The sequence below is a fragment of the Homarus americanus genome, unplaced genomic scaffold (genome assembly GCF_018991925.1).
Source record: "Homarus americanus isolate GMGI-L3 unplaced genomic scaffold, GMGI_Hamer_2.0 scaffold23598, whole genome shotgun sequence".
NCBI classification, from domain to species: domain Eukaryota; kingdom Metazoa; phylum Arthropoda; class Malacostraca; order Decapoda; family Nephropidae; genus Homarus; species Homarus americanus.
In genome coordinates, this window is record NW_024731054.1 from 1,256,683 (window position 1) to 1,270,969 (window position 14,287).

The following is a 14,287-nucleotide window of genomic DNA, read 5'->3' on the forward strand; positions in this document are numbered from 1 at the left end:
AGGTATCCTCTCTCTAACAGAGGGGGGTCACCTGATAACAATACCTTCAGAGTTTGTTCCGTCGCTGCAGACAAGGCATCGATGGCTGCCATATTCTTTGCTGGGATCTTCTTTTTCTTGCTGTTTTTCTTTTTTCCTTCTTTCTTACCCTCTTTCACCTTCCCTTCTTTGTGCTTCTCGTGCTTGTCCTGTTTGTCATGGTGCTTCCCATGCTTCTCGTGTTTTCCTCGATGTTTGATTTTCTTCTTTTTCTTACCCACTTCTTCTTTGGTTTTCACCGCAACTTTGCCTCCCTCCGTCTCCTCCAAGTTCTCTCCCTGATCCTCTTCATCGGAGTAGTCGTATACGTCCTCCACTTTCAATATCTTCTTTCCGTCCTTCTCTATAGCATGCTTATTTTTCTTCTTGTGATGTTTTCCCTCTTTTGATTTGCTTTTATGGTGGTGATGGTGATGATGGTGATGGTGGTGATGCTTCTCATGCTTGTCACCGTGTTTGTGCTTCTTTTTCTCTTTATCTTTGACCGATCCGCTTTTCTTTTTACCCTGTTTCCCTGAATGATTATGTTTAGTTTTCTCATTTAATTTCACTACTGTCTCCTCTTCTGCCTCCTGTTCTTCTTCATCATCATCGTCTTCTATATCATCTATTTCACCAAAGAGTTCATTATGTCTTTCATTTAAGTAGTCAGCATTACTCTTTTCGTCGTCATTTTCTTCTTCATCACTTCTATCATCAATATTGTTATAATACAAACACACGTCAGGTTCCATATCATCATCATCATCTTCCTCTTCATCATCAACTGCATCAGTACTCACTTTTTTGTTTACATCTTCTTTTCTGGGTCTTCCCACTTTATTTTTAACAACTACGGGTTCTTCTTCTTTGTGAGAATCGTCAACAATGGAGTGAGGAGGTTCATCTGGCATTTCCTCATCTTCATCCATATCTTCATCATCCTCAGGGTAAGGATCTTCCCTCACTAGAAGTGGAGGCTCCTCAAACTCATCCTCATCTTCTTCTTCATCATCATCATCATCGTCGTCATCACGAAATTCATATTCATCAATCTTTGGTTTGTCTTTATTCTTCACCCTGTCTTTGTCTTTTTCTCTGCCAAACTTACTCTTCTTCCATTCCTTTTCTTTCTCTGGTGTTGTGTTCAAATCATTATAATGTTTCTCTTTTGGTTTCCTGCCGACTTTCTTTTTCTTGCGGCCTCTTTTTTTTGGTGTTACCTTTCCTCCATCTATTCTAGTGTTTTCTTTTTCATCACTATTACTTCTTCTTTTGTTCTTTCTCTTTGCTGCCTGCTGGTAACTCATGTCTATGTACATTTCTTCATCAGAAGACAGGTCAGCTTCAAGATATTTAGCCTTGAGCTTTGCAAACACCTTCTCCAGTGTGTAAGCCATGTGTGTGTATTCTGAAAATAAAACAAACATATTAAACTAAAGTAAGAGTAAGTGACATTAATGATAGGATATTATGTATGGATACCTGCTTTTGCTCTCCATTGCAGCCACCATTTATTATTACAGGAAAAAATTGAGTGAAAAATAAAATTAATGACCATATGAGTTGTAAATAAGCAAGATTATTAACCAGGCATTTCTACTTAAATGGTAAATACTCATGATTTAATTATTCCCAACACAAATCAAACACATTGGCAGGATTTTTTCTTCTGTCTAACTAGGGGTCTCTATCTACAATATTTTGGACAATATAAAATCTACTGCCATCCTGACCCTCAATGTTAATTAAAATCCGAAGGAGGAAAAGCACTTACTCCTCTCTACAGTATCTCCAAAAACAGACATGATGTGGTGCACGTGATGATATGATGTCACAGCTTGTTGCATTCTAACTTCAATACTGATAGTTGTTTCTATAGATAACTTTTAGGGTCTTTTTGTGATGAGAAAATGTAACCAATTAATGAACTGATCTGTCACAGAGGTGTACGGTTGTCAACCTGTGGGCTTTGTGCTATAATTTTAGTAAAGGTGACAGGCCATAAAGGGAACTTACAATCTTGCACTTTAATTAACACTTTCCTTACTGCTTGGCTGAGCTTGTAAGTGTCTGACACTGAAAGTACATCTTAAATGTCAAAGCATTCAGCATGGAAGGGACTAATATCACAACCAGGGCAGAAAACCAGGCAAAAATTGGATAACGCATTACATTTATCCACCTATCTAAGTATCTATCTCTGTAAAATATGTTGAAGACTTTCTGCCCATCACTACATATCTAAGAATTAGTGAGTAAATGAAGCCCTCTGAGCAAAAAGTGAAAAAATAATAATATTAAAAAAAGACAATCAGAAATTGCAGTTAATACAGTATTTAGCTTATCTGAAACAAGTATAGTGGTGTAATAAACACATTCTAGGCCACTTAGTCATTTGTCCTGGCCCCACTCAAAGTGCCTCATACAACAACACTTCATAAATTTGCTAAACAAATTTCTACGGTAGTCAGGCTATCACTTAAGCTTAGCATTTAACCCTTAATTAACTCGAGAAAGAAGAAAATGAAAGAACAAGAAGCATCTAAAACATTTTACAGGCACAAGAGTACAGTACAAGGAAGTGAGAACAAACAATAATACAGTACAAGCAAAATAAACAAAGAAGAATTTTATTGTGATAACAGAACCAGGTATTTATTAAGAAAGGAAAACTGTATAGAGCTCTTGAAAGTGAGGTAGTTTGCTCGCCAGTCAGCTTAGCTTAGCTTAGGTTATCCCAAGAAAAGACTCATGCACACCACAAAGTATATTCCTTTCACTTAACCCCCGGAGGAGCTTCTGGAGGCAATTAGGGCCAGATGTGACTACCATACACTAAACCATAAGGAGAGAGTTATTCTATGCAGTGTAAAATCTTCACACTAATGACAAAAGACTCACCACTCTCAGGACCATTATAAAGTTTACAGTTGTCCATCATAAGTTTGAAGTCTCCCTCAAACATCTTAAGATTGGAGTAGAACCCAGCATCCAGGCGCTCCTCCATCTGGAAATATATACTAATAAACTGTCTGTACAGTACAGGTATTTATAACATGAGTTAAGTTTCTTTTACCAATATCAATCTTTTACTGATGTTATGGTAAATTAATGTATGTATTACGTGATATCATTACAACATACTGCAGTTATCATCATACTTACTGAACTGAAAGAAATGCCAATGAAGTCAGTTGAGTTATCATGAATTTAAGCCATTCCCCAGAAAAATTAAACATCAAATGACACATGAAAAAAATAAAATATAAATCTCCTGGGGTCCCTGTGCAATGAGCAGTTGCAGTTAATAACAATATGGCTACCAATTGGCTACATTTTATCTTGTAGTCCCCATTCAGTTTCACTAGTACAGTATGGGACTAATTACAAAAAAGGCAGTTACAATAAAATAAATAAAGTCATTATGTATTTCCTATATTCAGTAACTTCCTGGTAACCAAGACACAGTGTCTCCCTCTGATCAACTGTTGATGACTGGACACTAGTTCTCACAATATTTACAGTAAATTTCAACATGCTAGTTAGGTTTTCCTGTAACTGAAAAGAGTATAATAGAAAACATGAATATTCCTGTAACAAGTACTGTACTGTATATACTGCACATTAAAAATAATGGAATGGCTACAGAGAGAACAGAAAAAGGTAGAGAAAAATACTGTACTGTATAAGAAAGAAAAGTTAAAAGGGCAGAAACTGGAAGAAAAAATCAGAAACACACAAACTGGAGAAAATCATTCCTAAAAGGTAACAATAAAACATGCAATAGTGTACTCTTATGGTTTTCACATACTTGGAAAAGAGAAGCATGTAAACTATACTTGTAGACATTTGCAATTCAAGGATGACCTTTCCAAACAGTCCACATAAAATTAAAAGATTATTAGACAGGCTACACTGTAACTGTAAATTGTTTTTAAATCTGAAACTTATTTTGGTCAGTGGATACTAACCCTAGTGATGTGCATGGGTCTCCGGATAACTGCATAGTAATTGGGTGCATATTCTTCTTCAACTGGGTCATGAAACGGCCAAGCATCTTCATGGTCCCGGAGGTGCTCAAGAACTTTGTACATACCTGTACGTAAGTCATCCTCCGTTTGTAAGACCCTATAAAGGAATAAAACCAATTCAATTTGCAAAAATATAAAATTCAGTTATAGTAATCATAATTCATTTTTATTATTATTATACACAATAAGAAAATACAGTCTCTACACACTCTTCATTATCATTCCCCACTCTACCATTAGATTTGATGATAGAGTGCTGCTTTTGAAGGCTACCTGCATTCCTTAAGTACTTGTACAGGCATCATTTTTTATTTATTTTTTTTTTGTCAGCAGTTTTTTGAACAGCTTGGGAGGACTGGAATTACTGGTAAGACAAACTCATCCCTCATATGCTTTCATACATTTTGTGGTAACCAATATATTCTACTATAGTATGAGGTTTTCCTTCAACAACACAACCTTAAGTTTTCAATTTGGTTTGCCTGTCGCTTTACATAACCCAACTACCTGTACACCCATCGCCCCCCCCACGATCACTCTCAAAATCATGCTATCCATTCACACTCATCCACACCTCTGCCCCCTGGATGTCCATCTTCTTCTTCACCCACTCCTCCCTCACCCCACCAACTCCTCCCTGATCTTCTCATCTCTCTCATAATATTCAATTAAGAATTAAATGCCTTTTCATTTTACCAATACTCAATACCTTGGAAGCCTTGATCACCCTTTTGTCTGTTATTCCTTTTAGTTTCATATCTTTTTTTTCAGTGTTTCATCTTCTTTAAATCATGTTTACCACACACAACATATAGGGTACTATAGTACTCTCAAGGATCTTCTTGTATTTAAAACTTTACAAAAACTTTTCACCCTTTCTTTTACCAGTTGTCTCTAGTATGTCTTCATATTTTTTTTTATCAATGTATTCTTCCCTAATTTCATCATTTATATTACTTATACTGTACACAGAATAACTTTCCAATCACATTTATACAAAAGAAAGTATTAAGAAAATTCGAAAGAAATAAAAATATTCTGAAGTACAATTTAATGAAAAGTAAGTATGTAATGTTGGAAGTAACACTTACATGTGCGCACTTTTCACTTTCTTTTTGGTGGGCGGTGATGTGACGGAATTGACATTAGTAACAGCAGGCTCAGGCACTACTGTAGCATGATTAAGTGAAAACGCCACTGATGACAGTGAATTGTTGGTTTTTCGTCCACTGTAAACCTGCAGAAAGTATATTCATAAGAACTAACATTTAAGTATGTACAGTATTGTAATTCACAAATATATTTATGTAATAATAGCTGGCTAAAACAGTTGAGTTATTGTAAAACTGGGAGAGAATAATCATAGAGGATGATAACTGCAAGAGAGACAAACACAACGAGCAACATGATAAATGAAGAACAAAAACAATTAGTGTAGTACCTCTGATATAAAGCAATGAAGGAGTGAAGGGGTGGACATGTTTAGTGGCAGAATATATTACAGTACTGTACTTAGTTAGACACTATTGTGGTGCATAGCAAGTCATCATCTAACCTATTGGTTCTCAACCTATGGGTAAATATCCACAGGTGGGTAGTTTGGCTGTTTTCTTTGGGTAATGGAAGGTTCAGTATAAATGACAGATTTTTCCAACCAGTTAATTTTCATAAGGAAAAAAAATAAAAGGTGTCTGACAGTATGTAAAAATTTCTGTAGACCATAATACAAACTATATTCCCTGGCCATTTTATATCCCAAGTATAAACTGACCTAGGCCAGATACCACCCGAGGATAAATCTGTCCCAGGCTGTTTTACACGCCCCCCGGCCAGGACACACCCTCACTGGTGCCACCTATTGACAGTTTATTTCAAAGGCTTTTAACAATATTACTTTTTCTTTATTATAATTATTATTATTATTATTATTATTGTCACTGATTATCATTATTTCTTAGTTATATAATTTATCATTACTACAGTATTATTATTACTATTATTATTAATATTATTAGTAGTAGTACTTCCTAATTTCCCTTATACGTGGTTATTCATATGGAAATAAATTCATATCCCCCTCAATGAGGCACTTGTGTTAATAACCTAACTATCCTAACCCCAGGGTGCCAACAGTTCAGTTGATCCCACACTGGAAGGAATCTACTGAACTTTAGGAACCTCAGGTGGGATCAACTGAACTTTAAGTTGTCTTGTGTTATGTTAGTATGGGTTGGACAAGATCTTGGTTAGGGTATTAATTCAATTCACTCCATGACACCACATTGAGGGGGATACAAATGTACAGTCAACAATAAAATTTTCTGCACCTTTACAGTGTTATATGACACACCAAGCCAAGAATTCTGAACAACACCAATGAGTTATGGTGTATGGTGGTAGCATTGCCTTCTAGAGTTGCCAGTTACTCCATATCTTGCATTTACTATATAAGGTGTTTAAGTGTGTCTGTGTACACAATGTGCTTCAAGATATAAATAGAGCAGCCTTACCAAATGAACATGGTCTCAGTTGGTGATCATTGTGAAGGTCGTTAGGTCCAGGGGTGCAGACAATAATACTGTGCTCACTATGCTCATTTATGATTATCCTATACTGTACTTCTATAACACAAAACAGTCCCTCAAAAAATAGATCAAACACAAGACAAAGTTACTCACTGACTTACCATCACAGCTTTACAGAAAAATAAAGCATTAAAAACTTCCACATCCAAACAATATCCAATATGGCATACAACTGCTCCACCAAGTCACCACTCACAATATAAAGCACCAAACACGGAAACTAAATGAATGTTATAAGAACTAAAAAAGGCAAAATATTGTGGATGGCACTTCTTCTCCAGACTGATCCACAACCATAATTGACAAGAGTTCTAACTATGAGCAAGAGCTCTGTGCAGGCTTATGAGCAACAGAGAACTGAAGAGAACATATCAAGGAATATCCAGTAAGGAAATATAACTCTGAAGATTAGTGTGATGCCAATTGAGCCTGTTTTAGTTACTTGCTCCAAGACAAGGTGGCACCACTGTCACCAGCTGTCATCTGCTATGTTTACATCTTTGAATCTTCAGAATAATATTTCTGCTCTTGTTTTTTTTTTTTCAAAGTGGAATGCAGTTTTGTGAAATAGTAAAATAAATAAATTCATAAATGCTAAAATAAATTTTCATAAGATCATTTCATGTAGTTAAAATGTTATTATATTTTCAAACAAAATAATATGATAACAGATTATCGCTCAGGGATATTCAGGAATAATTTACGGATTTAAAATTGGACGTCAAAGTCAATAGCTATATGTGCATATAATATGTATTATGCTGAAATAAGGATTGACTGAAAAATATGAATTGAAATAACATTCATATTCGTCAAGTTTATATCATCTTTTTACTGATTATGCAAACCAATATTTTCCATATCAGTCATGTTTGTTACACACTGTTAGCAAGTACTGGTTCCTGAATGTATTTATACCTGCTCCAGTGTTAGTCAAGTCTGGTCTTGTATGAGCTCACACTCGGTGCCATCACAACACTCTGATAAATTGTTCCAAGAGTTCACAACTCATTCCCAGAAAGTTTGCCCTGATAGTTTTCTGAGCTTGTGGCTTCTTCAGCCTAAAGTTGTGATCCCTAGTATTTATAATAAAATTAATTACTATTTATACTCTGAAAGTACTGTACTGTACTATACTTTTTTAGCATCAAGGAATAAAATGTGAAACATTAGATATTTCCATTTAATGACCAGTTATTACTTGTAATGTAAGTTTCATAAGGCACTTATCAATATATTCATTAGTAATGTTTTATAAAGTTCATTTGGTCCAAGTAAACTATTTTATACTGTTTTTGTTTTTTCTACAATGTTCATGACTACCTTTACCTTGAGGCTCAAAAAAATAGTGGGTCAATAAACAGTAATAGTTTGCCTCCTTTTATAGATGTTTTCCGTGGAAAGTCAGTCGCTCTGTCATCAGGTGACACCACAGTCTCGCTGTGGCAACTTATTACAAATAATGGTTTTAAGGGAGAGTTATACTTCCTTATTGGATATTCTTTGGGGTATATGTTTGAAGTTCATAAGTATGGCTGAAATGGGTTCTGAAAGTGGGTATTTCTATCCCAAGGTTTCAAACCAATGTTTCTAAAGCTTTACTGGCCCTCAGGGGAAAAATGAGCTAGGTATTCAGAGCAGTGATTTTAAACTATTTCAGGTGAGCAAAGAATTGCTCTGCAGCAAGCTGGATAATGAGATGTTCCACTATGCCTTTTTTTTTTTACGGGAATTAGCCCACCCGGGCACAGGTCAAACGACCCTACGGGCCTGGGGTGCAAAAAAAAAGAACGGAAAGAAATTGTAAATATAGAAAAAAAAGGTTATACTGTATTAATCTACACCACGAAGATGCCAGAAAACCAGTTTTTTAAAGTGAGACAGATTGTAAGAGCATGGACACACAGGTGTCAAACGACTCTGGGCAATAGCAGGTTCTGCCTAATTAGATAATAGAAATGATGAGAAAGCAACTGAAACACTCCTGGATTTGGTGTTTCATCAATGCAACCAAATAGAACATTTTAAAATTAACTCTTTTTATACAAAAGTTGTTTTCTTCCTCCCTCCTTGCTTCTCACAAAAAAGGCTTTTCAGTTATTACTGAATATCACTCTCACTACCTCTAAGAATATTTAATTTCAAACTAAAAGCTTTTTCTATGACCTGCTTTACTTACCATACATAAGCTCTTCATGTCTTCAGCCAAGTGTCCTTTTTTCATAGATTTATTGCTATAATGAGACTAACCTGTGGCTTGGTACTCTCTTCAACCTCATCATCCGTGACTTCTTCTCTTGTAATCTGTTTGTGTGACCCGGGTTTCCTTCCTGGCTTTCTCCCACGGCCCGGCTTTCTTCCTCGCCCACTTTTAACTTTTTCCTCAGGTTCTTCTGTACTATTCTTTCTTGGTCGACCCATTCTAACTTTTCTCACTGGTTCCTCCCAAGAGTCCTCGTTATGATCTGATGGATCAGTAATCTCAATCACTTCAACTTTTGTTTCCACTTTCTCTTTTTCTCTACATTTAATATCATGACCTTCACTTCTCTTTCTCTCTCGTGGCGACTTGTTAATTTTTGGCGGTGATGATTTTTCCTGTATCACTTCTTCCTTCAGAACTTCACGCACATTTTTCCTGTACACACACACAAAAAAGATTTGAATGACAACATGCAACATTTAGCTTTCTTCATAATTTTTTTTTAATTCACAAAGCATGATGGAATAATATGATACACTATAAATGGTACCCGGGATATGAATATAAGTAGTTTCTCCATGAATGTTTAGTATATTAATGAAAACAATATGTTACTATTCTTAATAATTACTCATCTTTATCAATTCATGGATGATAATATATCCCAAGTTATCAACTCCTATTTGTACTGTATTTTCCTTTGAAAGAGCTGACTAGCTATATCCATTATCTCTTCTTAATGAATGACTTCCTGTGAAGGGGGATTCTGTCATGTTAATGGTACAACCACCCTTGCAAGAATAAGAAGAAAAACTTTTACAGTTAGTAAACCAACTTTTCAGTTTTTTCAGCTGCCAAAGATTCCTCCTCTTTCTTCTTCTTCCTTTTCTCTTCTTCCAACTGTCTTCTTTTTTCCTGCTCAACAATTTCTATCGCCATCTTCTTCTCCTCCTCCTCTCTTTTCTCTTTTAACTTTTGTACCCGCCCAGATGATCTTCTTGGAGCAAACTCCATCATGCGCTTCCTTTGAATCTGTTGACATAAAAGCCATTAAATGAAACACAAAACGAGAAGGATACCAGCACTATAACAACAAGGATTAGCTACTAATATTGGTTTATGGCTGTATGCAACATACTCCCGAGGGTCTGTATCACTCGGATAGAGTATGACTGTGGCAACACAGAAAATATTGAGACAAATGTAACACCCTACAGTACTTACATATGGGTGTACCAGCTATATCACTGAACCCATCTTAAACTGCAACTACTAATCATATAATGACATTAGATCCAAATCAGGCCAGATTTAGTCACGTTAACAGGAAACTAATGTTAATGAATAAATACAGTGGTTCCGAAAAGATGAAGACAGAATGGACCTTTGTCAAACATTATTAAAGAGTCAAAATCACCTTCTCCTTCTCCTGGAACAGCCGTGGGATCTCTGGGAGGAAGTCTTCTCGAAGTGTCTGTAACAAACTACGCTCCAGCTTGGATGCACAGTCCTCAAACTTTTCTGCAAGAATGTTCCAGTCCTCCTCAGAGAAACACTGAACCTGTAAATAAAAATAAAATGAAACGTTCCTGCACTTTGTTAAGATTAAATATTCAACCATATAATTATCAACTTAACTGGTACTGTCTACAAATTTGGGTACAGTACAGCATTCCTAATGTCCATGCACAAGTGTACCACATTTGCTAATTTTCAATTTTTACCATACATATTACATCTAAATAATTTAAATACCCTTAATTAACAATGGTAATTTAAGATGTTTATTTTGAGGGTTATTCAGCATTAACTGATCTATCAAGGTCTCCTATGTCTCACACCCTCAGGAACACCTTGTAAAGCCAGTATGAAGAAGCACTGCATACAGATCTACTTCATAAAATAAGCTATATGACTGGCAACAATTCCCTCACACTGTACACCCCCCCACCCTACCTTTGCCTGGATGCTGGCCACCTTCCAATGACTAGTCCCCTTTACCTCATCCTGAGTCATGCTTCTTTTGTTATCCTGTCATCTAACATCCGACATGTTAACAAGAAAGAATAAAATATCAATCAGATCTTCCTCAATCCATTAATGTGTCTCCAGTGTTTCATTATCATATATACCTGAAAATATTACCCTAATTACAGTGATCTTTCCTGTGTCTCTGAGATGGCTGCCTGGACTGTAAACTATGGCATCTAAAATTGGGAATATCTAACATTGTAATCTCAACTAAATGAACCAGGAAGTATTGTTGTATTTGTCACACTTATTATCTAAATGAGATATAAACAATTTGAACAACATTTTATAGTTTCAAGCCAAAGGAGTTTTCATTGATAATAATCATTAAATATTGAAATGGGTGAGAAAGTGTTAATATATGGTAGATGGTGGAATGCTTGAGAGTGAGTACCTGTAAAGTATATGCACACATGTAGAGAGGAAAGACAAAATAAAATTCCTACTTCTTACATGAGAGAGGAAGTCATTAAAGTATATGCCTGATATTCAGTCATAAAGTTTTACCTGCCAAACAGGTTTTGGTGTGTCTGCTTCCTCATCAGTGTCATCATTTTTGTGGCCTTTTTTCTTCCGTTTCTTTTTTCTTTTATCTTCTTTTTCTTTGTCTTTATCCTTTGGTTTCCGTCTGTGTGGGTGATAGAGTGAGTGGTCTTCCCTATAGAGTCGGGTGCCGTAAAAATACCAGTAAGTGGAGCCAGTGTCATCGTACCCAAGAGGCTCCACCCGTAAACTGTCGGATTCTAAATTCTGCAAGATGGAAAAAAACAAATTTTAAAGTTCAGATTAACATAACCCTATAATTGTTTGTGGCAATATACAAACACAGACAACTCTAGCAGAAGGTAACTGTAAACTGCATGTGTGGTGTTGGGCAGTGTGAAGCAACAGGATACACCAAATAGACATCCAAGGGCCTTATTGTGGTAAAGCAACAATACAACAGAACACATCCTTTATTGCAGTTACAGAATCATGAATGAGAGCCATCCTGTTCCAGTAGTGGGAAAGGTTTGGATGGACAAAAAGTTGCTCACTCTACCAGATATATATTATATCACAGACACTAATTTGAGGATCTTCCTATCTGTACATTATGTTCTCAAGAGACTTATAAATGTCAAGTAAAGGGCATAAGTAATCATATGAACTTTAACCTGTATATGTTGAGGAAAGTTACCCAAGGATACAGCAATCCAACCAGAGAATTTATATCGAGTACAGTATAATATCCATGTCAACATTAACCCTACAATTGATGAAAAGTTTCTAAACAAATAATAATCCCTTACTTTGTATACTGTAATGGAGACTTGAGACTTTCCCTTTTGTATAGCTAATAAAAGATGTGTCCTCAAAATTCCAATCTTTGTTTAAAGCCAAAAATTTTATAATTGGCCAAGAGAAACACTTAAATTTTCTCTTCTCATTGGAATGCTTTTAAGATAATTATATGAGTATTTTTCCCTCTTTTCATATAAAGTAACTTCTCCTTTTTGTACAAAATATAATTACATATATTTTTTTTGTATAATGACACAGAATTACTTACTTTTAAGAGATCAAGAACATCTTCAGCTTCTAATCTGAAGTCACAGAGGGCATGAAGGATTTCTACTTTTCGTCGTAAGGGGAGCCATCTCATATCCCCCTCCACAAATAAATTTTCTCTGGTAGGATCCTCCTGGAATATAAGTAAATTTATATCAATATTATTGCTGGGAGGTACAGTATTGTTTTATGAGGCAGTCAAAGTTAGGCAAACTAGACAGTACAATATATATGGGATGAACACAAGTTACGGCAGACATGACTCATGAGGCGACGTATTCTAAACACCAAGATGTTTGTACCTCAGTTCAAGCTAAGCCAGTACTGTATCCTGGTTTATGTCTAAAGTGGTATCCAGTTTTTGTAAACTAATAGACAGTTGGTTTTGTAATTAGATAAAGACATGTAGATGGATGTAAATAATTCTAACTTTTTAAGTTTTCCCACTGATAGCACTGAGATCAGGTCAGTTTTTAATAAAGCTGAGCAATGGACAAATAAACACAGTGACAGTATCTTGGTACTGTAAAAAGAATAAAGTGGAAAAATATATGCTGTACTGTATTACCAATTTCACTAAATCTTATTTATAACCATCTTATACTATTCCTTCTTACACATCTGTCATCTTTCACAGTACGATGTCTTTATAGCATACCAGATGATTTAACCTGATAGTAATTCTTTAATTCATTCTGATATGTGTCACTTATTACAGTACTCTACAGGGCCGGATTCAGGAGTGGGCAAAGTGGGCAGTTGCCCAGGGGCCTCCACAATCTGGGGGCCTCCATATATGCAGTAGTAGCTATATCAGGGCTGATCGACTTGAAACCACATGAATGACTCCAGTCATGTCTTACTTTTGTGTGTGTGTGTGTATTGGGAATTTGTACACTATCAATAAATATACAGTTAATTAAAAATTTCTCAATGTTCTAATTTCCTCAATATAACTGCATATGGCTTCACTCGCCACCCCACCCTCTTGGGTAGTTATAATGAGGGGGCCTCCACAAAGAGGCTGCCCATGGGCCTCCACAGGTCTAAATCTGGCACTGGTACTCTAACATACTTTAAGTCTTTTTTAACAACTTAAAGCTTTAGTACTTACAATGTAGTCTCTTGTATTCCTTCCAGTACAGTATTCCATTGAGATATAAACATTTTGAAAGTTTATTGTCTACTCTACTTCCTACAGTCAACTGGCATCTGGCCTGGGCCTGGAGTTTAATTCTACATTGGTTCTTTCACTGATCTCTTCTTTTTGTTTTATTAAGAGATTGACTTGTTACTGTGATGATTACTCTGACTACTGTACATATCTCTTACGGAAGATGGAATGTGTCCATTACTTACCTGACATCTGTGTTTGAAGAGCTTCCTCAAGTAACTCTGATAATTGGTGGCATTGACTGTTTTGCCCGGGAGACAGCCCTGCACCAGGCGTACTGTCAGCTCCACCAGCAGTGGGCTCCCTGTGTCATCCAACCCATCGGTCAGTAGTGCTTCCTCTAACTCCTGCAACACAACATTAATATTAATACCTGTACCATACAAGTACAGCACCTACAGTACAGTAATCTCAAAGTGCAAATACTGTACATTTCAATATTATGGGATTTCTTGCAAAGACTATGTAAATCAAGATAAAATAAAATGCAAAATTTATATAAAAACAGAGTACAGCTACTGCACTGTACAGTCGTGCAATTTATCTGAAGAAGGTAAATTAAAAATATAACAAATAATGTACAGAGACTAAAGTCATCACATTCAAAAACTAAAAAGTTACAACCTTCCTGCTAAGAATACATGGGAAAAGGCTCACACTTTGTCAATGTATTGTACAAGGTTGTTGGGAA

At 35.9% G+C, this 14,287-nt stretch overlaps 1 protein-coding gene across 3 annotated transcripts in view; it reads right to left on the minus strand.

Moving 5' to 3' along the window:
• Positions 1-14,287, minus strand: part of LOC121867474 (titin-like) — a 106,166-nt gene that overhangs the window by 18,926 nt on the left and 72,953 nt on the right. For all 3 annotated transcript variants that reach the window (XM_042367410.1, XM_042367411.1, XM_042367409.1), the window contains exons 3-12: positions 13,782-13,943; positions 12,424-12,555; positions 11,379-11,621; positions 10,258-10,401; positions 9,676-9,872; positions 8,888-9,275; positions 5,144-5,289; positions 3,993-4,149; positions 2,923-3,028; positions 45-1,429 (exon numbers count right to left, since the gene is read on the minus strand). In XM_042367410.1, coding sequence (XP_042223344.1) covers positions 45-1,429; positions 2,923-3,028; positions 3,993-4,149; positions 5,144-5,289; positions 8,888-9,275; positions 9,676-9,872; positions 10,258-10,401; positions 11,379-11,621; positions 12,424-12,555; positions 13,782-13,943 — 3,060 coding nt within the window. The remainder of the gene's footprint in view (positions 1-44; positions 1,430-2,922; positions 3,029-3,992; positions 4,150-5,143; positions 5,290-8,887; positions 9,276-9,675; positions 9,873-10,257; positions 10,402-11,378; positions 11,622-12,423; positions 12,556-13,781; positions 13,944-14,287) is intronic.